This window comes from Peromyscus eremicus, chromosome X (assembly GCF_949786415.1).
Source record: "Peromyscus eremicus chromosome X, PerEre_H2_v1, whole genome shotgun sequence".
NCBI lineage: Eukaryota > Metazoa > Chordata > Mammalia > Rodentia > Cricetidae > Peromyscus > Peromyscus eremicus.
The window spans coordinates 57,315,380-57,341,154 of NC_081439.1; the positions used below are offsets into that span (position 1 = coordinate 57,315,380).

The window sequence follows — 25,775 nt, forward strand, 5'->3', positions numbered from 1 at the left end:
TTGGGGGATGCTGTGGTTTCTCCATCAGAGCCCAGTGCACGGATTTTTGCTGTGGGATAGTCTGTATGGCAAATGTGTTGCTGATTAGTCAATAAATAAAACACTGATTGGCCATTGGCTAGGCAGGAAGTGTAGGTGGGACAAGGAGGAGAATAAAGCTGGGAAGTGGAAGGCTGAGTCAGAGAGACACTGCCAGCCGCCAAGATGACAAACAGCATATGAAGATGCTGGTAAGCCACGAGCCATGTGGCAAGGTATAGATTTATAGAAATGGATTAATTTAAGCTATAAGAACAGTTAGCAAGAAGCCTGCCACGGCCATACAGTTTATAAGCAATATAAGTCTCTGTGTTTACTTGGTCGGGTTTGAGTGGCTGTGGGGCTGGCAGGTGAGAGAGCTTTGTCCTGACTGTGGGCCAGGCAGGAAAACTCAACCTACAGATTTTAGCTTTTCTGTGTGTCTGTACATAGTTGTCTTTTATTCACTCCCTCACCACCCCAGTCAGCTCTGTCCCTGGAAGCCATGCAAGGACACAACAGACTTTAAAAACAAAACAAAACACGCTAAAGTCTAGCCATCTGCTTTGAAAAAAATAAGATTACTAATAATTAAATATAGGAGATAATCCTTTTTAAAACTCCGTTAGGTTCTTGTTCTCCTTCTTTGGGAGAATAATGCTGCAAAAACCCAAAGCACACATTGGTTTTGATTAACACATGCTCTATGTATGTACTAAAATAACACTTGTAATCTCAGTGATATGTAAAATTAACGCTTGTTAATAAAAATGTAGAAAGTGCATATGAAGCTTAGCTTGTGAGAGACTCTTACAGGCATTAGAATTTAAGGCTGAAAGGCTACAGCAGATATGTTGCAACTACAAACATACATATACACCCATAACATTATCAGTTTTACTGAACTACCGCCAATTTGAGTACAGTAAAGATTGAGTTTTTAGTTGTCCTCCTGACTTAGGTCAACAAAAGGTAATTTACTACACAGTTAAAAAGGAAACATGAGGGCCGGTAAGATGGCCCAGCAGGTACCAGCACCTGCTACGAAGTCTGATGACCTGAGTTCAAGTCCTGGGACCCACATGGTGGAAGGAGAGAACCAACTCCTGCAAGTTGTCCTCTGACCTCCACGCATGTGCTGTGGTCCCCCTCCCCAATACCACAGACAGACGGACAATAAATAAATAAATGTAAATAAGAATTGTAATGAAACATGACAGCTTAGTTGTCATATCATTTAAGGGAAAAGATATATGTGTATGTTTTCAAATCTTTTTTAAAAAGTGTCTGGGGGGGAGGGAAGAGGGAGGGGAGGAGAGAATAAACATGTGGAGGTCAGAGAAGAACCTTGAGTGTTGCTCGCCGACTTCTTCCTTGTTTGAGACAGGGCCTCTCTTAATGCTGCATGTGCCAGGCTAGCTAGCCCACATGCTTCTGAGATTCTCCTGTCTCTGCCTCCCAACTCCCCATAGGAGTGTGCTGGTTAGTTTTGTTTTGTTTTGTCAAGTTAACAGAAACTAGAGTCATCTGAGAAGAGAGACCCTCAACTGAGATAATGCTTCCAATAGATGGCCTGTAGGCAAGTCTGTCAGGGCATTTTCATGATTAATGATTGATGTGGGAAGGCCCAGGACATTGTAGACAGGTAGGCCTAGGTGGTAGAAAGAACCAACTGAGCGAACCATGAGGGGCAAGCCAGTGAACATCATTCTTCCATGGTGTCCACTTGAGTTCCTGCTTTGGCTTCCCTCAGGGATGGACTGTGACCAGGACATGGAAGCCAAATAAACCCATTCTTCCCCAAGTTGCTTTTGGTCATGGTGATTACAGATACAAGCTACTGAGCCCAGCTTTTATCTAGGTGCTAGAGATCCCAACTCAGGTCATGAAGTGTGTGTGGCAAACACTTTACCCATTGAACAATCCCCACCCCCGTCCAAAACCTTGTGCTGAACTGAACTATTTCAGTTTTCAAATCTTGTTCCAAAAGACGGCTTTTAAATGTTTCATTTCCTTGAATTTTATTTATTTTGGGGCTAGGAGCCCCTCCGATAGAAGAAAAACATTCCAAAACTGCGATTTGAAATGAAGTACCCTGAAATCAAGTTCAGTGCTTGGGTCTTACCGCTCCGTTCCACTCCGAACTCTTTGCCACTGAGAATGTGATGCAGGAGGTTCTTCATGGCTGAAGGACTCAGATTCATCAGGCCCTCTGTGGCTTCTTCAGCTAATGAACAGAAAGGCAGGCAGAAGGGATTATAGCTTGTCTACCATAGCCTCCTTATTTTCCATTTTCTCCTTGAAATAGGCTCTCATTGGGTAGCCTAGTCTTAAACTTATCATCCTCCTGCCTCAGTCTGTGAAGTGATAGAACTGCAGGCACATGTGACCACACTTGGTTTGCTTATTTGGATGGGCCCTCTCCTCTAAGCTGGGGATTAGACTCTCAATTTTCTCTCATAGGATTTTCAGTCATTTACTTTAGAAGATGTAGTTATAGAAAACATTTCTAACACCATACAATTGGTTAGTCAGACAGCACTAGATTTTTCATTATTTCAGAACTGACTCCCTAGATTGGAGATTAGCTAGCCCACTCGTTTCTTCTTCATCCTATTTCCACAGTGCTGGGTAACGCCATACAGTCTTTGTTTGAAGGTGAGAAGAATGAAGAAGTGGAGGACATTCAGAGAACAGCAATGAATGTACATGCACATGCAGTTCAACTCAGAAGTTCTCAATGTGTATGGTTACAAGAGAACAGAGGTGAGTGCGAATTTACCTAGAATACCGAGGGTAACTTGAACGTGTTCATCAACATTAGTCATTTACTGAGAGTACTCCATGGGAGTCACCATTTTAAGCAATGTAAGTACAAGCAGGTCTGACACATAGTACTTGAGAGGTTGACCATTAATTTTGGAGGGATAGAACAACATGTAAACAAGAGAAACAACATAAAAAATAACAAAATATTGTAGACAACACAGCTTAACTGAGCAATATAACCAGTGATTGTTTGGAAATCAGAGGAGACATCAATCTCCAAGAATAGAAACTGATAACATATTTGGTAGGAAGCACTAACAGCTATACGCTAGACCCATATAAAAATGGAGCACCATGATTTTGATGACACCAACAGGAAGAATCCATTACAGACAAGGAACAGTAAAGAATGACTGAGAGTTTTATCACTACTGAGGTTTATTACTGAATAACCATACTGTGTTGGTTATTTTTTTGTCAACTTGACATGAACTAGAGTCATCTGGGAAAAGGGAACCCCACTTGAGTGAGTGGCTCTATTAGATTGCCTGTGGGGTATGTTTTTATTAATGACTGACATGGGAGGACCTAGGTCACTATGGGTGGTGCCATCCCTGGGCTGGTGGTCCTTGTTCTATAAGGAAGCAGGCTGAGGGAGCCATGGGGAGCAAGCCAGTGAGCAGCTCCCTCCCCTCCATGGCCTCTGCATCAGCTCCTGCCGGGACACCACATGATGAACTTTAGGCTATAAGCTGAAGTAAACCTTTTCCTCCCCAGAAGCTGCTTTTGGTCATGATATTTATCATCACCATAGAGACCTGACTAGGACAGAAACCCTCTGAAAAAACATCCCTTGATACCACAGTTGCAGAATCCTATACAATACTGGAAATCATTTGAAATGAGACTGACAGGGCTTCAAATTCTACTAAATACTAGCAATGTTGGGCAAGTTATTCAACATCTCTAACCTTCAGTTTCTTTTTGTTGGGGCTGGTGTGTGTGTGAGGGGGTGAGACAGGGTTTCTCTGTGTAGCCCTGGCTGTCCTAGAACTCACTCAGTAGACCAGGCTGGCCTTGAACTCAGAAATCTGCCTGCCTCTGCCTCCTGAGTGCTGGGATTAAAGCTGTCAGCCACCACCTCCTGCCTGATACTTTTTTCTATCTTTATTGGCAGAAATAGAAAGATACTGTGTTCTCTTGTGGGTTGTTGAAAGGATTAAATAAGACAATATATATATATATATAAATATAAAACTAAATAATATAGTATCTTGTAAATAACAGGCATAAAATAATGGTTGGTTCTCTTCTGGGAGGATATATATATATATATATATATATATATATATATATATATATATAGTGCACCGGTCATGGTGACACCTGCCTATAATCTAAGTACTCTGGAGGTGAAGACAGGAAGATCACAAATTACAGGCACACCTGAGCTACATAGGGAACATCTCAAATTAAAAAAACACGGACCATATTTATCTATTTCATGAGTACGGGTATTTTCCCTGCATATGTATATCTATGCATCACATGTATGTAGTATTCACGGAAGCCAGAAGAGGGCAATAAATCCCTGGGACTGGAATTCAGATGGCTGTTCATCACCATGTGGGTGATAGGATTCAAACTTAGATTCTCTGAAATAGGAACCAGTGCTCTTAATTGCTGAGACATCTCTCCAGCCCCTCAGAAAAAGTGTAAAGTCATGTGGGGAAGTAGAGAGATGGCTAAGTGGTTATAAGCACATACTGCTCTTGTAGAGGACCTGAGTTCAGTTCCCAGCATCCATGTCAGGTGGCTCACAACCACCTGTAACTCCAGTTCCATGGGATCTGATATCCCCTGAACTACACAGGAACCTACTCACATATGTACACACAGACATGCAAATATACACATGATTAAATATAAACATTTTTAAAAGCCGTTGTGGGGAATTTAAACGAAACAGGTCTTAGTTTGAGTTTTGCAAATGTGATTGATTTCCCATGCCCTCTCTAGCTCTTCTAGTTTGTCATTCTTGTTGAAATTTTTTTTAAAATGGAAAAGAAGAGTTATGCTGTGGGAGTCTGCCTCACACCCCAATCCTCTTATACTTTAGGAATTTTGTTTGTTTGTTTAGTCCTGGCTGTCCTGGAACTCACTCTGTAGACCAGGCTGGCCTCGAACTCAGAGATCCGCCCTCCTCTGCCTCCCGAGTGCTGGGATTAAAGGTGTGCGCCACCACCGCCCGGCCTACTTTAGACATGTTTGACTCACAGCCTGTAGAACACATGTGGTCAAGTATAGCTATAAATGTGTCCTAATACAAAACTGTAAACCTATTTAAAAAATTTGACCTGTTTTTGGAGACACAATCTCAGCATATAGCACTATGTAAGCCAGGCTAGCCTCAAACTCACAAAGAGTACTGTAATTAAAGGCATGAAAGTTGTGGGTTGTTTTTTGTTTTGTTTTGTTTTGGAGACAGAGTTTCCCTGTGTAGCCCTAGCTGTTCTGGAACTCACTCTAATGTAAAATGTAAAATTGAGGCTGACCTCAAACTCAGAGATCTACGTGCCTCTGCCTCCCAAGTGCTGGAATTAAAGGCATAGGCCACCCCCACCCAGTCCTCCTCCATTTCTTTTCTTTCTTTCTTTTTTATTGTTTTTTATTTGTTTGTTTTTTTGAGACAGGCTTTTTCTGTGTAACAGCTCTGGCTGTCCTGGATCTCGTTCTGTAGATCAGGCTGGCCTCAAACTCACAGAGATCCGCCTGCCTCTGCCTCCCAAGTGCTGGGATTAAAGGCGTGCGCCACCACTGCCTGGCTTTTGAAAAACTCAATTACACAGTTCTCAAAGATTGTGTAGCACTTTCAAGGTTGGATACACCTGAGTGACAACTCTACTGTATAGCTTCCTCTGGCCCCAATTATTTTCCTAACTAAAACTGTTATCTTGGCAAACCTATAAATAATTTCAAGTCTTGTTTGTTGTGGAATATTTGCATTGTGAAGATGTGTCTTTGCCAAGGTGCCTTCTGATTGGTTTAATAAAGATCTGAATGGCCAATAGCCAGGCAGGAAGAAGTTAGGCAGGACTTCCAGGGACAGAGAAGACTCTGGGAAGAAGAAATGCAGAACTGCCAGTCAGATGTGGAGGAAGCAGGGTGGACAGTATGGAGATGAGGTAACAAGCCTTGTGGAAGGACATAGATTAAAAAATATGGGTTAATTTAAGTTATAAGAACTAGTTAGGAAGAAGCCTAAGCTAAGGCTGAACTTTCATAATTAATAATAAGTCTCTGGATCATTATTTATGGGCTGGCGGTCCTGATGAGAAAGTACTACTTCACTTGTTAGATAAGTGTTAATAAAATACTTCCTTGTTCGATCTTCATACTGACAGACCATTGACACTCTGATGCACTAATTAGGGACTCACACTTGAATTCCAGAAGCTTCCTTCTTTCCATCAGCCCAACACAGTATGCCAAACTCTAAAGCCCTTGAGGTGTCAAGAAGAATGTGGAACGCAGAGTCCCCAGGAGGTGACACTTTGAAGTTATTGAACCAGTATACGAATGTGTCATCTTTTTGCTCCTTTAGTTACTGACTGACAAACACAGCTATGGATAAATAAACTGTACCTTCCTTTCCTTCCTGATTCCAAACTCCAGGGATCTGCACTAGAAGTGAGTTCCACCTAAAGTTAGTTAGCGGATGAAATAAATACCTGAGCATCGAAGAGACTGGGCCAGTTCTGTTGCCATAACTTGTATGATCAGCCCAATTCGAAGTCGGAACATCTCAGCAAAGAGGCCAGGCTGAGTTCGCATGTACATAGCAAGATACACCATTATTTCCTGTGTGCAGAATGGATAGAAACAAGAGTTACAGCAAGGGTGTCACAATGTCTACTTCGTTGTCTTTGTAAATGGGGAGGTCAATTAAAAACAAATACTGAAATATCAATTGCCAGGTTAGGCTTTTCAATGCTGCCCACCTGTGTAAGGATTGAAATGCTCATGTCTCCTTCACTGGCTTCATCTATCAGCTTAGTGAGTGCCTCATATGGTAGAGGTCTAAGGAAGAAAACAGTGAATAAAGACCAAAGTCTACAATAACTTAACCTAAATACATTTTAAAAGTTAAAAACTCAATGCCAGTCCAAACCACTGCCACAACCCCTCATTACTTCTAGTTCTTTCAGAGCAAAAAGCTCATTCACTGCCTCTGAGGCCCACTCTGGCCATATTCACATCATTTTCATTTAAAACTCACCCCTTGATGTCTTTCCAGACACTGACAAGAAAGTATAATGGCTACAAAGAAATAAGCTATTTTTAAGCTGTGTCCTTTGGAAACCATTTTATTACTTTATAGTCACACCTTATGCTGATCTTTCAAAAAGTTTCACTGGTTCAGCTACAGTTGCAAACACACATGCACATAGACATATATACACTCATGTTTGTTACTTTCAAACTTTTCTGTGAGTGGTCTTCTTATTGTGTATTTTTGGGGGGTTGTTTGCTTGTTTTACATAGGATCTTGCTATGTAGCCCAGACTGGCATTCAATTTTTGATTCTCCTGCCTCAGGTCTCTGAGTGGCTACACCCATGGGTGTCTCATTGACGTAAGATTTTAGTTTTAATTGTATCTATGTGTGTGTGTGTGTGGGGGGGGACACGTGCCGAGTGCAGGTGCTCTCAGAGGTCAGAGGTGTCACAGCACTCCCCACCCCCAGAAGCTGAAGTTGAAGGGGTTATGAGCTGCCTCATCCGACATGGCAGCTAGGAAACAAACTTAGGTCCTGCAAGAGCAGTATGCCATCCTCTGCTGAGCCATCTCTCCAGTCTTGACATGGCATAGTTTGCAAGAACGTGCCAAGGCATTCTTCTTTTGGAATGCCTATATGGACCCCAAACTGATCTTATTCGTGATACAAGGTTCTGTTTATTAAAAACAAGGCTACCAAGTGAATTCCAGGAAAGGCGCAAAGCTACACAGAGAAACCCTGCCTCGAAAAACCAAAAAAAAGAAAAAAGAAAAAAACAAAAACAAAACAAAAAAACCCAAGGCATTATAGGTTAAACTGCGTCTTTCAACATAAATTTCAACATATGTTGAAATTCAAACCTTTAGTACCTCAAAGTGTGATTTTAATGGAAAATATGATATTTAGAAGTGATTAAAATGAAGTTATTAAGATGGTTCCTGATCTAATGTGACTGGTGTCCTTATTAAAAGGGTAAACTTGGACACAAAGACGTGGATAGGACGGAAAAATATAAAGAAACATAGAGGAAAACAACCATGTACAACCCAAGAAGCCTAGTACAAGGTCCTTGACAGCCTTCAGAAGGAACCAACCCCGCTGACACTGGGAAACTGTCAGAGAGTCCATTTCTGTTGTTTGAACCACCCAGTCTGTGATATTTTGTTATTATGGCAGTCTAAGCAAGTTAGCCAAACTATTTTCCCAAAGTATAACTAAGACTTTATCTCTAGAACCTGTGACACATGTCCTAGGACATGTCTAAGTCTCCATCCAGAACTCTGAACTGGACCTCAGAGGCAGCTGAAATCATATATATGAACTGGGAATGAGGTGGTCTGCAGAAATCACCAAGGTACCCTGCTAACTTCTCTCTCATTTCGCCCTTGTAAAGCTCTGTGTCTAGAGCTCTGTTTACAAAATAAACGCACTAGCCTATGTGCACACCTATAACCCTAATACTTAGGAGACCACGATGTGAGAGCACTGCAGGTTCAGACAAGTCTGGGGCTCACAGTGAGACCGTTTAAAAAAATCAATTAAAAACAGCCCTTTTTACTACACTGGTTATTGAAGTAGATCTGGCAGGCAGGGGTTCTTAGATCATTCTTTCATAGGAAAGCAGACTGATTTCTCATCACTTATGAAGTTAGAATCCCTCTAAGAATATTTCTTACAAATACAATCTGCTTGTAGATTTAAATAGTGGCACTAGTATAACTTGAAATTAAATAGACTTCATGCTGGTGAGCTTTATTGGAATGGTTAGTGGTAAGTAGCTATTCACATGTAGGAATTAAACTTCCACTGTACGTGCTCCATCCCCCACTCCAGCCCCAGCCTATCCTAGGGGACTACTGCTAATCAGAAGCTGCAGCAAACCAGGCCAGTGGCAATCTGATGGCAGTGTTTGTGCAGACATGCTAATTCAGGAGGCTCTGTAAGGACCCATTTCCCCTTTCAACTTTGACCTTCACACCTTTGAGTCCTCCTTCAGCAGCATGGAGTTGCATCAGTAACAACCCAATGCTCTAGCCATATACTTTCTTCTATTTCTTTTCAGACTATAGTTGACTTGTATGTTGTTAATTCCTGATGTCCTGCATTTTTGTGTGTTTTTAGAATGAGTAGAATTAAGGGATTTAGGAAAAGCCAATAAGAAAAAGAATTAAGTATTACTTCCTATAAGCTTTCTCTTTCATTTACTTCTGCCCTGTCAGTCTCCTGTTCCGCAGCTCTGCATATAAGATGTTATACAAATGAGGGCAAGAGAACTGTGGTAAGTCACACAATTTCTTAAAGGTGCAGAGAAACCTTATCAAAACCCAACCACAGGCCTCACTCACGCGGAGATGGTCTTCTCTCGAGGTTCTGGAGGAAGTCCTACGGTGAGGTGTTTCTGGTAGGAGAGAAGGTCTGTGCAGGCCTAGAAACAGGTAGCATGGCTTACCCTTTCCAAAATTCTCAGATTTCCAAACATTTTTATCCTCAGCCCACAAAACTTTACTCCCTCTTAACTTACACCAAGCTCTCCTTCTTATGAAATATGATCAGAAGACAGATTTCCAGGAAGAAACCATGAGGCACTTTCGCTTTCTGGAAGGCAGGGACTTTCAGCCTAGTGTAAATTCACTAAGATCTCAAACTCTTATGGTTTATTACACCTCTAAAGTCTATAGTTCTTATGGTTCAGTAACATATACTTGCCATTCACAAATAAAAAGCTAACTGAGTATCAGAAACTTTATATGTGATTGAAAACAATTAGAAGTTTGGCTGCTTGAAAAACAATTAGGAAAATCAAGGTTTTCCCCATGGCTGTGCAAAGGCTTGAACCGAGGCTCCCAGGAACACTAGGCAAGCGCCCTGTCTTTGTGCTATCCCCCCAGCCCCGAGGTAACTTCCCGTGTCCCCATGTAGATCTTCTTCGTACCTCATCAAGTGCTTCCACTTTCTTCCGTAAGATCCCAGAGATGGATCGGATCAGACCCCAGTGCCGAAGTTCACCGGCTTTGCTGTAGAGTTCACTAAGAAGCTCCCTGACAGTAGCGCCCCCGTCTTCATACAATTCAGTGTCCCAGTCAGGTCCTCTGGAATTTGAAAGACGGACGTACATTAAATATGAGAAAATTACTTCCTTTTAGTGTTATAATGGATAGGCCTGTTTGGGCCTCCTTTAGTAGAACACTATATACTAAAAACTTATCAAACTGTAATTAAGAGTCAATCTTGAAATTCGAATGTCTTAGACACAAATTTTGTAATTTAGCTCTGCTTTGACACTGTATTCTTTTACCCACATCTCAAGCTCCAACACAGCTAAAATTACAAAAGATTTAGCTATTCCAAGTTCTGAAACCATACTGTATTTTAAGAACCAATGACATTTGAATTTGTTTGTGTTGAAAGAAGACAGCTACATGATTGTTATACAATTACTGTTATACAAATCAACTTAGAGATACAGAAACTTTACCTGGAATTGGGAATTCAGTATATGATGAATGTAGATTAGTTATTAAATGATGTTAAAAACATCAAGTAGCTATCTGGAAAAAGTTGGACCAGTGCCTGAAAGTCTGTATCTTACAATTCTAAATGTGTGAAGACACAAATATTAAAGTGCTAAAATACATGTGGGAAATTAGCTCATACTGTCAGACAGAAGATTGCCTAACTATGCAACATCACCAGAAGCGACGAAAGTGGAGTTCAGTCAGTTCACACATATCAAAATCAAGAGTTCTTACTGAAAAGACACTATGCAAAGTATAGGACAAATTACAAAGTAGGGAAAATATTTGTAATTCATAGGCCAATTCTGATAAAGAAATAAAGAACTCCAAATGGATAAAGTAAAAAACAACAACAGAAAATTGGTCAAAATAAACATTGGTACCCCATAAATACAGAACGCAGTCAACTTCACATGTAACAAGAAAAAATAAAATAAACATTATATCAAGTTAACATTTTATTATATCAAGCTGTGAAAGGCCCCCAAATTAATGTGACTTATCACTTAAACAGTCCCTTGTGGGAGTAAAAACTGGAACAATGCCTCTGGAGAACTATTTGCAAATATTGGAAAGAGCCTGGCAGTTCTGACAATGGGTAAAAACAGAGTCACCATGCGGCTCAGCATTTCCTCTCTTGGTTATACATCCAAGAGAAATGAAAACATGTCTGCATTAACCTATATACAGATATTTACACTAGCATTATTCACAAAACTTGAAAAGTAAAAATGACCCAAGTGCCCACCAAGTGATGAATAAATAAAATGTACCTAGCCATACAGGCAGTATTTGGCAGTAATGAAATGATGTACTGATATATGCTACAACATGGAAGACAAACTTTGAAAATATTACACTAAATGAGAGATGCTTGTCACATAGGATCACTAAGTGTATGATTAAATTTATAGGAAATGTCTCAAACACCAGAAAGTGGACTCATAGTTGACTAGGGCTGGGTAGATACAGGGATTGGAAGTTGATGGATAAAGGGTGTATAGTTTCTTTTGGTGTTAATAAAAATGTAATGTGCTGGGGCGGGGTGGTGGTGGTGGTGGTGATGGTGGTGGTGGTGGCACACGCCTTTAATTCCAGCTCTCCAGAGGCAGAGGCAGGCAGATCTCTGTGAGCTCAAGGCCAGCCTGGTCTACAGAGTGAGTTCCAGGACAGGCTCTAAAGCTACACAGAGAAACCCTGTCTTGAAAAACAAAAACAAAACAAAACAACAACAGAAAGATGCACAATACTTCTGAGAAAACAAAAAGCTACTGAATTGCACAATTGAACACTTAAAATAAATACATGTGTGTGTATATATATATATATATATATATATATATATATATATATATATGCATGTACATGTATATTTACATGTATTGGGCAGAGGACAAAATAAGAGTTTCATGTAGCCCAGACAAGCGTCATAGCCAAGGATGACTTTGAACTCCTGATTCTCCTGCCTCCACCTCCCAAGTGTCAGTTTTATAGACATGCACCACTAAATCTAGCTTAAAATGCCTACATATTTTGGTCAGTCAGTTAAGCTTGTGATCTAACTACAGAATAAATTCTTTCCATATATATGAAGCAATTTCAGTTAAGAAATTTACTACAAGCACTGTTTGTTATAGTGAGCGACTAGAAAATACCCAAGGGGCTAGAGAGATGGCTCAGCGGTTAAGAGCACTGGCTGCTCTTCCTGAGGTCCTGAGTTCAATTCCCAGCAACCACACACAACCATCTATAATGAGATCTGCTGCCCTCTTCTGGCCTGAAGACAGAACACTGTATTCATAATAAATAATTTTTTAAAAAAAGTATAAAAAAAGAAAATACCCAAAAGTCCATCATTAGGAAAGTGATCAAATAGATTATAATATATTTAAATAATACAATTTTACACATCTATTAAGAAAATAAAAGGTAGATACCAATGCTCCTGCAAACAACCCTAATGTAATTTATTGAGTCATCAACAAAAAGACATGGAAAAGTTGGGTGTAGTACACACACCTTTAATCCCAGCATTTGGGAAACAGAGATAGGGAGATCGCTGTAAGTTCAAGACCAGTCTTGTCTACACAGAAAGTTCCAGACCAGCCAGGACTGGATAGTGAGACCCTGTCTCAAAATAAAAAGACATGGAAGAATAAGGGGGACTAGCTGGGAAAAGGAATGGGATTAACAGGAATGGGAAAAGGGAAGGTAACAGGCGTTGGGTTGCATATAATCGAAATACATTATATACATGTATGAAAACATCAAATGAAATCTGCTGTGTATAATAATTTATGTATACTAATAAAAAGTAAAGACCAAAAAGGAAATGTAAGGTAGATTTATGTAGTATCAGACTGTATTTTCCAGAATGGCTGTAACAACTTTCCATTCAATATGCTCTTCTTACAATGTAATTCTTACACTTCTCTCCTCTCCCCCTTTACATCCAGCTGTCCAAGGCTTCTGTTGCTGTGATAAAGACTATGACCAAAAGCAGCTTGGGAGAAAAGGCTTTATTTCATCTTAGATTTTCAGGTAATAATTCATCATTGAGGGAAATCAAGACAGGAACTGAAACAGAGACCACGGAGGCATGTCATTTACTGGCCTGCTCTCCATGGCTTGCTCAGCTACTTCCTTAAATAACCGAGGACTGCCCAGAGGTGACACTGTCCACAGTGAGCTGGTCCCTTCCACATAAATCATCAATCAATAAAATGTCCTACAGACTTGCCTAAAGGCAATCTGATGGAGGCATTTTCTCACCTGAGGTTCCTCTTCCCAGTAACTCTAGCCTGGGTCAAGTTCACACAAAAACCAAACCAAACAAAAGCAACAGGATACCAGGTATGCTTGTGACTAAGGTAAAAGAGGGACTGAATAATTTCGGAGGCTAGGTCATAAAAGAAAATACAGATTCCACCTTGTCTTCTCTTGTGACACATCATGCTGTGAGGACACACGGGGGCATCATTTGAAGGTATTAGAGCTGTAGGTAAGGAGGTTGAATTGGTTGCCAACAGCCAGTATCTACTCCTGAGTATATAAGTGAGCAAACCTTTGGCTGACTTCATCCATGGGTCGATGTCTGATAAAAACTGAATGACAGACCTTGAGCAAGAACTGCCTAGTCAAGACCAGGCGATCCAAGAACTATCAAAGATACTTTAAAGTTCCACATTTTGTTATGTTGTGCTCCTGCTCAAGCCACTGGGTATTGAGGTCTTTTTTTAATGAAGCAGTAGGTACTTGGAATATATATGTAGTGATCTTTAAGACATACAGTATTGATGGAAAAAAGTGTGTAGAACAATGTATCTACTATGCTAACATTGGGTACACAGGGCTATAAATACCCACATATATGTCTATATTTACATCTATATGAATAGAATGTACCTAGGAGAATGCACAGACAACATTGCCCATGAAAAAAGCTGGATATTTAGAAATGGGGAAAATATTTGACCCTTTCTCTGTATATAGATCTGGGCAGTGACCAGTGTTAGCTCCTAAAATCATTAGAAGAAAAGCTAGCATAGTTGTTGTTGTATGCTGGTGATATAAACCAGGGGTTTTTGCACCTTATATAAGTGCTTTACCACTGAGCAACATCTCTAGCCATTATTTTTCTGAAATGGTGTATGTAGCTCAGGCTGGCTTTGAACTCACTATGTAGCCAAGATCAGATTTAAGTCCATGATTGTCCTAGTTCCATCTCCCAATGCTGAGATTACAGGTACACACCACCAAGCCCAGATAGGATTAACCTTAATATGACAAAAAGAGCAACAGTCATGGGCTGGATATGTAGCTCAGAGGTATAGCACTTGCCCAGTATGTACAAAGCTTGGGGGTTTGACTCTCCACATAAGAGAAAAGGTTAACAGCCACACATTACATGCTTTCTGGTATGATATAACCACCTCTGAACCTGCTTTAAAAAGTGAATGCAGATCTACCAAATCTGTGGTGATAACTACCAATTTATAGGCAATACAAAGGAAAGTAGAACATGTTTAAATAACATCATGAGGGTGCACTCAGCAAAATGAAGAATGTGAACTCTACAGGACAAACCAATATTAGGAAGAGACAGTATAGACATTTAAAAAGCACTTAGAGAAATATAGCATCTAAGTACAATATGTGGACTTGAATTATGTCTGGAATTCAACAAATCAACTGCAACAAAACATTACTGGATAATCAGAGATGTTTTTGAACACTGACAGTATTAAGATATAATATTTAATATTCTAAATAATAAAAGCATTGTGGCCATGTTTATAGCCCTAAATGCCCTTGAGGCCCTATTTACTTTTGTGGTCTAAGTCTCTGTTGTTTAGGTGTGGTAATTTCTGGAGTTCACTGTTCAAGTTCAATGCTTCTAACCTCTGTGCTTTACATTCCACTGCTTCATTCTGATTACTGTGGGGAGCCAGGCAGCCGAGACTCAGATCAGCATATGACTACCTGTCCAATGAGTTTCCCACGGGGCAAGACACCGGTGGAAACAGACTCTCACTTGGCAAGGACCAGTAGAACCATACTGGTGGTTCTTTGGGCAGTTTTTAGCTTTGTCAGTCACACATGAAACAGCTCTAATTTTCCCTGGAAATTCTGTTTCTTTTCAAATATTTTCCCCTACAATTCAGCAGGGGGTTAATGCTTCTTAAATCTCTTATCTGGAATTACTAACTACAAATCCTAATCCTAGGAGCTTTTCTGACTCAATAGAGTCAGTTAGGTACATATGAAAAAACGACATTTGGAACATCAACCATGTCCCATAGTTCTGGAGAGGAGAGTAAGGCATGAATATACAGAATAGGGAAAAAAAACCCTTAGGAATACACATAATGCCAACTGTTGAGAGTAAGTTCCATGGGCACCAATCATATAGAATCAATGATAAGATCTAGTATATTCTGATGGGAATAATGCAATGTAAAATATGGGATGGATAGATCCATCTTTACCATACATAGAAGCTTATATTGGTGGAAGAAATATGGTATAGTGGGATGGGAAAAGAGTACCTTATCCAAGTCTGCCTTTTACAGAGAGATTGAGACATGGGACTCTCTTGTGGAAAAAGGAACTGTGTAAAAACATATCTTGCAGAGATGAAAGAATTGCCTAGGTTTGAACACGGTTGTCCTTAAAGCATTGTGCCCATGTCATTACTTTTTAACATTGTAAGGGCAGGTAGCTGCCAGCTGACATAAGTGCTGTGAGAGCAGGCTGTGTCTGGCTCGATACTTAGTTAAGCCTGCAAAAATGCTGAACTCTGTGTCTAGAATAAGGCTGTGCAGGGGGTGGGAAGATGTATTGGGGGAAGCATAAAGGGGAACAGTGGGGGCTTTCATAATGACCATGATGTATTCCTTAAATTCCTTAAATGACCATGATGTATTTCTTAAAGTCAAAATTAGAAGCCAATAATAAGGCTGTTTATGTAACCCTGGTAAGAAAAGCTCTGTTTAAGTATAAATAAAGATGGCCTGAGCTATTTGAGGCCATCTGAGTGCAATCCACTTGGTGGTCAGAATTTTTCCTTGTGTTGACTGCCCTTCCCTGTCTCAGGACCTGAACCCGAGTCGAGGCTGGACCCTGACAGGTTATTTTTTAAATATTTTTTACTTAAATATTTTTTAAATATTTTTTATTTCTAAAATGTCCATTTAGCTTTCCTTTATGCTTTCCATTTCTTTGCTCAGGTATTTTATTTTTTCATTTGTTTCTGGGATATTCATAATTACTTGAAGCATTTTGATAGTTTCTCTACAAGATTTTTTATTTAATACCAGCATATGCCTTATCTCTGCTGACTCTATCAATTACTTTTGCCCATTCAAGTTGAGCACTTCCTGGTTCTTGGTCTAACAATTGATTTTCCCTGGTATCCTAGACGTGGGGTAATATGTTGCAATAATGTGGAACTTATTAAATCCATCCCGGCAGGCCTTTTCTGATAATATACCACTAGGGGAAGGAGATGTTGCCTTACTGCTTTCTGGGAATGAACTATAGCTTCCCCATTCAGCCTTCCTTGATACGTAGCAGGAGTGTCCCATCTCTGCTGAACGAGGGTGACGCTTCCCACTACGCTTTCCACCCTAGAGTGGGAAAGGGTCACTTTGTTACAATTCCTGATGTGGACTCTGCTGACCTCGGATTAGCACTCAGTGATCAAACTCTTGACTAGGCTGCGTCTGACAGCATTGACTGAAGAAGAGGGGTACCCTATCATCAGGTGGTGATGGAAGTTCATGCTTTCCATATGTCCCCCATTATAAGAGGGCTCAATTCCACTGAGAGGAAAGTCCCAGATGCCTCCTTGTCCTTCACTAACACGCTGCCAGTGGAAAGGTGAAATAGTGTCTGTTTTGTTTAAGCTGGGCAAGAATACTGTCTGGGCTTCTTACTCAAGTCCTTGGTGACAGGGGTAGGGCCCTCGATTTTTTTCATATGGTATGTGGCAGGAACAGTGTGACTGTTACCTTTAAAAGCTGTCTGTCTTGGTTAGCTGCCCATTTCCTAAGTCTTTTGTTGAAAACAACCTTTTTTTCTATCTTGGGTTTTGATATCCATGTCCACAGATGTTTTCATATTGCTGGTTTCTCCAAGAACCCATGCTGGATATGAGTGGAAAAGATGTTTTACAAATCATGTACTAAACTTAGCAGGAAAATAGGGGAAATGCATCCACTTCTCCTAATTGAGAAATCCCAAGGGCTCCTTCCTTTGGTGCTAGTGAGAATGTAACCCCAGCCTCACCCCCAATCATACATATCAAAACCTCAGGTCTACTCTCCTTACCCTGTTCTCTCAAGCTTTTCAGAAGAAATTTAGGGACCTTGTTTGCTCTCCCAGAAAGTCCCATTATTTCCTACTCTCTTTGTATATGTGCATGGCATCAGCAACCTTGGTACTGAAAACATGTTTAGGAGAGAGGGTCCATCCCAACTCTTCATTGTCACTACAACATAAAAAGAACTGCTTATTTTGTGTAGGTTGGATGGGCAGGAAATCATATAATTTCATTCTAACTTGCTGAACTGAAGTCAGCAAATACCCACCAGGGTGACTGACACAAAAGCAAACACTCGAAAATAGTGTTTCTTCTTTTGATAAGCCTCTATGATCTTTTTATTGGGGGGGGTAGTTCAGGCAGGGTCTCACTCTGGAGCCCAGGATAGATGTTGTAAGCAGTTTCCTCCCAGATTGAAATATTCCAACTGAAGGGAAGCACCTTAAGCTACAAGGTAAACAATTCTAACTAGCTTCAGGAAGTCCCTGATACTGACCAGATTCATTAGGCCCCTCACTCCCAGAGTAAGCAATAAATACTGAGAGTTACTCTCAGACAATCAAACTGCCAAAAGGAATCTCAGACAAACCAAACTACAAAGAAGATTCTGAGACCCATCAACTGTCTAGAAGGAGCAGAAACCAGCACAGCTGACTCAGTTGGAGGGGAGACTCTTCAACCTGCTGGGCTGCCTGCAGAGTGCACAGTGTGTTCTAGGTTCACAGCTTTTTGCCATTCAAGCTGGGATGGGCTTTGGGGATGCAGCTGTCTTTGAGTTATTTCTGCTCCTGTAAGTGATCCCTCACCCACACTTCTGTAAGTAATTCCAATAAAACTCATTGGTTCACCAAGTTAGACTTTGGAGGCATCAGAACTCACTATGAAACTCCAGTTGGCTTTGAATACATGAGTGCTGGATTTACAAACATGAGTTACTATGCCTACTTTCTTTTAAGAGTTAGGAATATAGGGCTGGGGAGACAGCACAGTTGGTAAAGTGCTTGCCATGCCAGCATGAGACCCTGAGTTTGATTCTCAGAACCAATGTAAAAAAGCCAGCTGTAGTGGCACACCCTTGTAATCCCAGTGCTTGGGAAGTAGAGGTAGGCAGCCTAGGCTAACTGAGACCCTGACTCGAAAAACAAGATGCCTCTGAGTGGTTATTCAGGAACTGGTGGGCAGGACAGAACTGCCCATTTACACATGCACGTATGCATGTATATGTACACACAAAATACACACACACACACACACACACACACACACACACAATATACCAGTAGGCTTCCCTAATTAATGGAGGTTAAATAAGAACCATAATACTGATAACATTTATCTGTTATTGATTACCTACTGTGATCTGGCATTGCATTATGGATTTTATACACACATACACACACAATTTTATTCATTTATTTTTATTTTATGTGTATGGATGTTTTGCCTGCATATATGTGTAGCATAGGTGTGCCTGATGCCCACAGAGACTAGAAGAGGCTGTTAGAGCCCCTGGGAATATGGTTACAGATGGTTGTGAGCCATTATGTGTGTGCTGAGAATCAAACCTAGGTCTTCTGGGAGAGGAGCTAGTCCTCTTAATCACTGAACCATCTCTTCAGCCCTGACTTTACAAATATTTATAATAATTTATATGAGGTAGGAATAATACTAATTTTTTGAATGTAGACAATGTAGGTTTTGAAGTTATACCATGAGTATATTGCTAAACTGTAGTAAACAGGGACATGAAGGTCCAATGCTGTGCTCCATTTACTGTATGCTATAGTTTAGATCTAGAATAGCCCTCAAATGTTAAACTCCTGGTCCTCTACCTATGGAATTACTGGGAGATGGTGGAAATCTTTACAAGGGAGGGCCTAGTTACAGGAAGTTAGGTTACTGAGGTGTGCCCTTGTAGGAGATACTAGGACATTGTTTTATTATTTTTTCTCTCTCGTAACCCAGTTATGAGGTGAATGGTTTTGCCTTGTACTTCTGCCATGATCTGGTACCTCATCACAGACCCTAAAGCAATAGGGCCAATCAATCATGGAATGAAACCCCCAAAACTAGCAGCCAAAATAAAACCTTTTTTCTCTCTTTTTCCATATGAAAAAGAACAATTTTATATAGTTAAAATCATCAAATTCAGGTTATTATTTAAAGGCTTTTTATACCTCTTACCCTTGAACAATAATTAAGGATAACTATGTATCTAATATAGTACAAACTCTATTAAAATGAGTAGAAACCTGATCTTTCACTAAAGGAAAAATACAAACTGTTAATTTTTTTATTGTATTCCCAACCAACAACAAAACAATTTTTGAACTGGTGGGCCATACCTTGTTGGAGGAGGGAATGGGGGGTGGGTTGGAGGGATGAAGGCTGGAGGGATGGAAGTAGGGAAGAGACGGGGATCTGTGGTTGGCATGTAAAATGAATAAAAAAATTCCTTAATAAAAAATGAGTTTGAAGCAGAAGAAAAACCAGTAAAATGAATACAAGTTAGGTATCAATATACTTTTCTATTAAACAAACACTAATATTAGGGGCTAGAGAGTTTGCTCAGCAGTTACAAGCATTTGGCTGCTCTTCCAGAGGGCCAGGGTTCAATTCCCAGCACTGGCACAGTGGCTTACAACCATTTGTAACTCTAGTTCCAAGGGATCTGACACTCTCTTCTGGCCTTGGAGTGTACAGACATAAATGCAAGCAAAACACTCATGCACATAAAATAATTAAATAATTAAAAAACAAATATTAAAATAAGGAATATTTTGAACTCTAAAATAAAGCTTTTCTTTTAATAAGCTAACCGTCTCAGGTATTTGTTATAAAATGGAAAGCTGACTAACATGCTATACTTCCTCACAATATGTGCATTAAAGTATACCAATAATATCCATCACTTACTTCATTGAATACAGCATGTAGAGTATATCAGCTTGCTCTTGTAAGCTTGAGGTTTCCTTCAACTGTGAAACCAGTGACTGGAAGTCCACTTCCCCAGACTGATCTCTAGGAACATGTACTTCTACGCGAACAGAAGGAACCTTTGGAATAAGAAGTAATAAAAAGAAACAAAGTTAACAGTGTTTAACTGGATGATGCCCTAGAATGAGTTATCTTTGTACCTCTAAACCTTTTCCATAAGAATTTTCTAAATGTTGGCCAGATGTGGTAGGTAGTACACACCTGTAAGCCTAGCATTTGGGAGGTTAAGGTAAATGGATCAGGAACTCAAGGCCATCCTCATCTACACAGTAAGTTTAAGGCCAGTCTGGCTTACTTGAGACTCTGCCTCACAATATTTTTTCCAAAATGTTGATGAAAAGCAAAGCCAAAACAACAAAACCAATAAGCCCTATGATAGAGCAAAGTAGTTCTCTACATTTACTTTAAGAGTGAACTTAAAAAGACATGCGTCTTCATTTGATGGTGTTTTGTTTAACACCATGTATTGGCTTGTGTCAACTTGACACAGCTGGAGTTATCAGAGAAGGAGGAGCCTCAGTTGAGGAAAGGCCTCCATGAGATCCAGCTGTAAGGCATTTTCTCATTAGGACTGATGTGGGAGGGGCCAGCCCATTGTGGGTGGAGTCATCTTCTGGTCCCGGGTTCTATAAGAAAGCAGGCTGAGCAAGCCATGGGCACAAGCCAACAAACAGCACTCCTCATGGCCTCTGCATCAGCTCCTGCCTCCAGGTTCCTGTCTTGTTTGAGTTCCTGTCCTGACTTCCTTTAGTTATGAACAGCAATGTATAAGTATAAGCTGAATAAACCCTTTTCTCCCAAGCTTGCTTTTTGGTCATGGTGTTTTGTTGCAGCAATAGAAACCCTAACTAAGACACACCAGAAACCATGCTGGCTAGTTTTATTACTTTCCTTAAAGATGGTAGATTTTGAAATACCTGTCCTGGCCCTGAGGCCCAGGGTCAGGCCAGAAAACACCCAAGTGCCTGCCCATTTGGGCCCTGCAGCTATAATGAACAAATATGTGATGGAGAGATGGGAAGACAGAGTATGTGGTGGAGAGATGGAAGAGAAGCAGAGCGGTTTGTGTGCTGTGGAGAGAGGTGAACTGGAGACCGGATGGCGGTGAGAACCAGGCTGATATGAGGAGCCTGCACAACCATCGGATGCCTTGGTATCGCCAAGGCCTGGTTGCCACTGAGGGCCATGTTTGAGTCTGTGGGCCTACAGCAGCTGGGGTCTGTGTTGATATCCTGTGTTACCACTGAGGGCCATTCAGATGTCTGTGGTTTGGGCTGGTGCCTGGGGCCATGCTGATGTCCCCGGGGCCATGTTGCTGTGGGTGGGGTGTGTGTGTGTGTGTGTGTGTGTGTGTGTGTGTGTGTGTGTGTGGTGTGTCAAACTGATCTGATTGGCCTGTGCTACCACCTGAGGCTATGGTGATATCTGGGCCACTGGGTCCATGGTCCTACTGAAGCTGGGATCTGTGTTGATGCCTATGGCCCGTGTTACCATCAAGGGCCATGTAGATGTCTGTGGCCTGGGCTGCCATGTTGATGGCTAAGGCCTGGGGGCCATGTCTGGGTCTGTGGTCCTACCTTGGCGGGGTCTGCTTGATGTCTAAGGCCTGGGTTACCACCAGAGGCCATATGGATATCTGTGGTCTGGGCTTCTGCCTGAGGCCATGTTGATGTCCAAGCTCTGTGCTGAGCTGGTTTGCCCCTCACTGGGGTGGTGTGGAAGATCTGGCCCCAAATACATGGGCACAGTAGGGCTACAACCCAGGCCAAGATCCAGGACCTGGAGTTGGCCCACCCCAACATCTACCTCATCTATGAGCTGCTGGAGTGTGTGAAGGGACCAGTCCTGCAGAACCAATGCCACAGGATCTCCACAATTGAGGGCATCTGCAGGATATCCGAGAAGAATCTCGGTAAGGGTCCAGTGATGATGGTGTACCAGAAACCAGAGGCCTCGAACCAGCCAATGACTCATTGCATGAACATTTGCAAGTAAAGCTGTTTGGGCAAACGGTTGTACTGCATGACACACCATAGCTTCCAATGCCACTATGATGAACGAATATGTGATGGAGAGGCGGGAAAGACACAGGAGCAGAGTGGAGCATGCGCTGTAAAACTGGAGACGCCACAGCTGTGACTGGTATGAGAGAAGGCTGTGATTAATAGAGGAGCAGGTGCCCAGAGGGGTCGGCCGGATGTTTTGTTTTGTTTTTCTTTTTTCTTTTGTGGGGGAGGCTACAAGGGTGGAGGGCAGACATGGAAGGACTAGGAAATGAGTGGGATTGGGGTGCATGGTGTGGAATTCCCAAAGAATCAATAAAAGAGATGGCAGATTTTTACAAGCAGCTGACAGAAATTGTACCCAGTTACCTGGTTATCTTGTGAAGACTGAGGTGAGTCAAGTAAATTGAGTGAAGGGCGAGAAGGCTGAAATAACTTCGTAGGGAGGTACATGTGAACATCTGCAAGAAGTTGACATTTATGGAAAAAGTTAAGTAGGAAACTAATAAAACACATGGTTGACCTCAGTAATAAGGTAACGTATGGCTCAGTTCTTTACAGAACAAGAATGAAAGTTTCCTTCGTTGATATCAATAAAAAGAAATGTGGATATTAGGTACTTTTTAAAATGTCCAATTAATCAATGAATATTTTTACATTTTTGAAAGGATTTTCTGTTGTACCATCAACTAGGTATATGAGATATTAACATGATCACCATCACAATGATGCTATCACTGATATTTTCATATAAATGTATGAAAACACCTAAGAGAAAGAACTCAGTTACATCTTACTTTTTCTGGGCTTTCCTAGGTAAACATTTGATTTCCAGTGGTTGTGACTGGATGATTCTATCTAAGGAATCAAAAAACATGTAGTGGCTGATCAACTTTGAGATGTTCCTAAGATATTTTACTTACATAGTGGAAATACTTACCATAACCTAGAAGGAGCGACCTGTGAAGGAGCCTTTTTCACCATATTACACAGAAGATGATACAGAGCTCAAATAACTGGTCAGGCAAGTAAATAACAGTGCTGGGAATTAAATTCTGGTTTCCTGACTTACAAACAGCAAATGCAATGTAATGAACTTAAGTTCACGTCCTTGCAGGAACCCTTTCTATAGGGAGCATAACCAAAGGATATATATACCAAGCTTCTCCCTAGTCTCAATGTTAAACAACACCCTAGTGCTCACATTTAGTACCTGGTTAGTAATGGTCAATGAAAATTTAGGTAGCAAGAGCATGCATCTCAATCATTCTCATCCTCTGTATAATGTAACATTCAGGTTGTCTATGGGTGGCTAAGGAGCCCTTCTCTCCCTCCACATGTAGTGACCACAGAGATACTGAACAGTCTTAGGAACCATGGCTACTCTTGCAGCATACAGAAGAGACCTTCCAATGAAAACATTACTAAAGGAAGGTACTGGTTATGGAGAGGACTGTGGTGATGCTGTGAAGAACGACTACTATATTTGAGATCTACATGGCTAGAACAACCAGATACACAGTTACAGTGGGCATAAAGGGAAAACCAGTTGTAGCTTACAGTCTATCTCCATTTCTGTCTAACCTATTTTATAACAGAAATTCTAATGATGCTTTCTTTCTCTTTAAACAAAATTACCCTCAAAGAAGTAATTTTTAAAAATGAGAAAAGCTCTTCCACATTTTACTTCTATATTAAAGTTGAATATGCTCTCTTGTTCTGTGTCTTGCTGTTTTCTTGGTCAAACCAGACCACAAGACAGTATCTCTCTCAAGACTATATATAATTCAGTGATCCCATAAGGATTTGAGTGTCTACTATATTGTAGGTGCTGCCCAAGAGGCTGGGAACAAAGCAGTGGACAAGCAAGTTTCTGCCTCTGGTGTAACTGCCATCCTGCCCCCAGCTTGGGCTTCATGTCATCTGTGTCTGACACTAGGGAGTAGTGGCATTACTCACTCTGTACATGCAGCTCCTTGGCCTTGGTCACCAAGGACATTAAGTCGCAAGTTGTTTGCACAGCAGCTCGGAACCGACTTAGCCCTCCCTTCTGTGAGGTAGGAGCTAGTTTAGGATGGGGAACAGTGCGTGCCAAAAGGTGGTCTAAATAGCGAGCAACTTCGTCACCACAGCGAGCTGCAAGGTTAGTTGGGGAAGGGGAAGAGACAAAAATGAACATCTTAGTTACTTCCAGATCCGCCCCAGCAGTCAGAATGACTGGCTCTTAGACCTAAAACACTATTACAGTAGAAGGCTGTTCTTAGTTCCTGGGGGAAAACCCTTGTAATTATTGTATAAGCTCATAGAGTAAGATTTAGAGGCTACAGCTATTTACCAGGACCCACCCGCTCTTCAATTTTGCTGAGACATGGGTAAAGTTACTGAAAGCTGAAAGAAGCATGAGCTTGTTCTAGAATAAGTAGAGCAAGTGTTTTGTCATTTCTCTGTGTGTGATGGCAGTGCTGGCAGAAGGGGGACAGCATGGAGAAGGAGCAGGACAGGCCCTTGGAGTCCTACTAGTAGAAAGAGACTTTCGCAGAGAAAGGTCGGGGAAGGGCAAAATTTTCCACCACATACTGAGTTAGCTGTAAAAGGAGTCTATAAACACTAGTTCTAATCACTAACAAAAAAGCCTCTTTACATTGCCTTTTAGTCACCTCATTTATTTATTCATTCACCAAATATGTGTTATTACTATGGAGCAGGCAGTGTCCTAGGCATTGAGAATTGTTGCACAAAGTACATATGGTCTCTATTGTCTTTGGCTCACCTCTGCCATACATCTTACACATACGTCCAGCCCCATGGCTTGTGGGTCACATGCAGCCAAGGATAACTATGAATAAGGCCTGATACAAAATCAAGAACTTACTCAAAGCATGAGGGGTTTTTTAATTCTATTGCACGGTTCTTGAGCATGACCTGGGTAGATAATGACATCATATCACAATGGCAAAGGTTGGACATACCTATAATCATCTCCGCATACAAATACTGGAAATGTATGAACAGTCATAATGTTTACAGTTAGGGAAGTGCTGGGATCAGTACCAAAGCTGGCTAAGTCTGTCACACATCATCTGGTTCTGGACAATCTTCAGTGAGCTCTTCAGAAGTCCCTCTGTGATCTAATGTGACTAATGGGACTAGCAGAGATTTAAAGAATAGAACTCAAATTCAGTGACATCCTAGTGACAGGTATTTTAACTTTGAATATAATCCAGATACATCTAGATACTTGAATAGAGGGATATCAATTTCATATAATTTTCAAAATGGTTTATACAAAAAGAAATACTAAGCAAATAAAGAGGGATATAAAGTAAACAAAAAATAGTACTTGGTGCTTCTAATGTGTTGGCTTATTCTATG

At 41.0% G+C, this 25,775-nt stretch overlaps 1 protein-coding gene across 2 annotated transcripts in view; it reads right to left on the reverse strand.

Moving 5' to 3' along the window:
- The window catches only part of Phka1 (phosphorylase kinase regulatory subunit alpha 1), a 129,331-nt gene that overhangs the window by 20,332 nt on the left and 83,224 nt on the right, over window positions 1–25,775 (reverse strand). For both annotated transcript variants that reach the window (XM_059250570.1, XM_059250569.1), the window contains exons 19-26: window positions 24,363–24,539; window positions 22,773–22,864; window positions 20,320–20,459; window positions 9,998–10,154; window positions 9,411–9,490; window positions 6,789–6,867; window positions 6,519–6,648; window positions 2,144–2,245 (exon numbers count right to left, since the gene is read on the reverse strand). In XM_059250570.1, coding sequence (XP_059106553.1) covers window positions 2,144–2,245; window positions 6,519–6,648; window positions 6,789–6,867; window positions 9,411–9,490; window positions 9,998–10,154; window positions 20,320–20,459; window positions 22,773–22,864; window positions 24,363–24,539 — 957 coding nt within the window. The remainder of the gene's footprint in view (window positions 1–2,143; window positions 2,246–6,518; window positions 6,649–6,788; window positions 6,868–9,410; window positions 9,491–9,997; window positions 10,155–20,319; window positions 20,460–22,772; window positions 22,865–24,362; window positions 24,540–25,775) is intronic.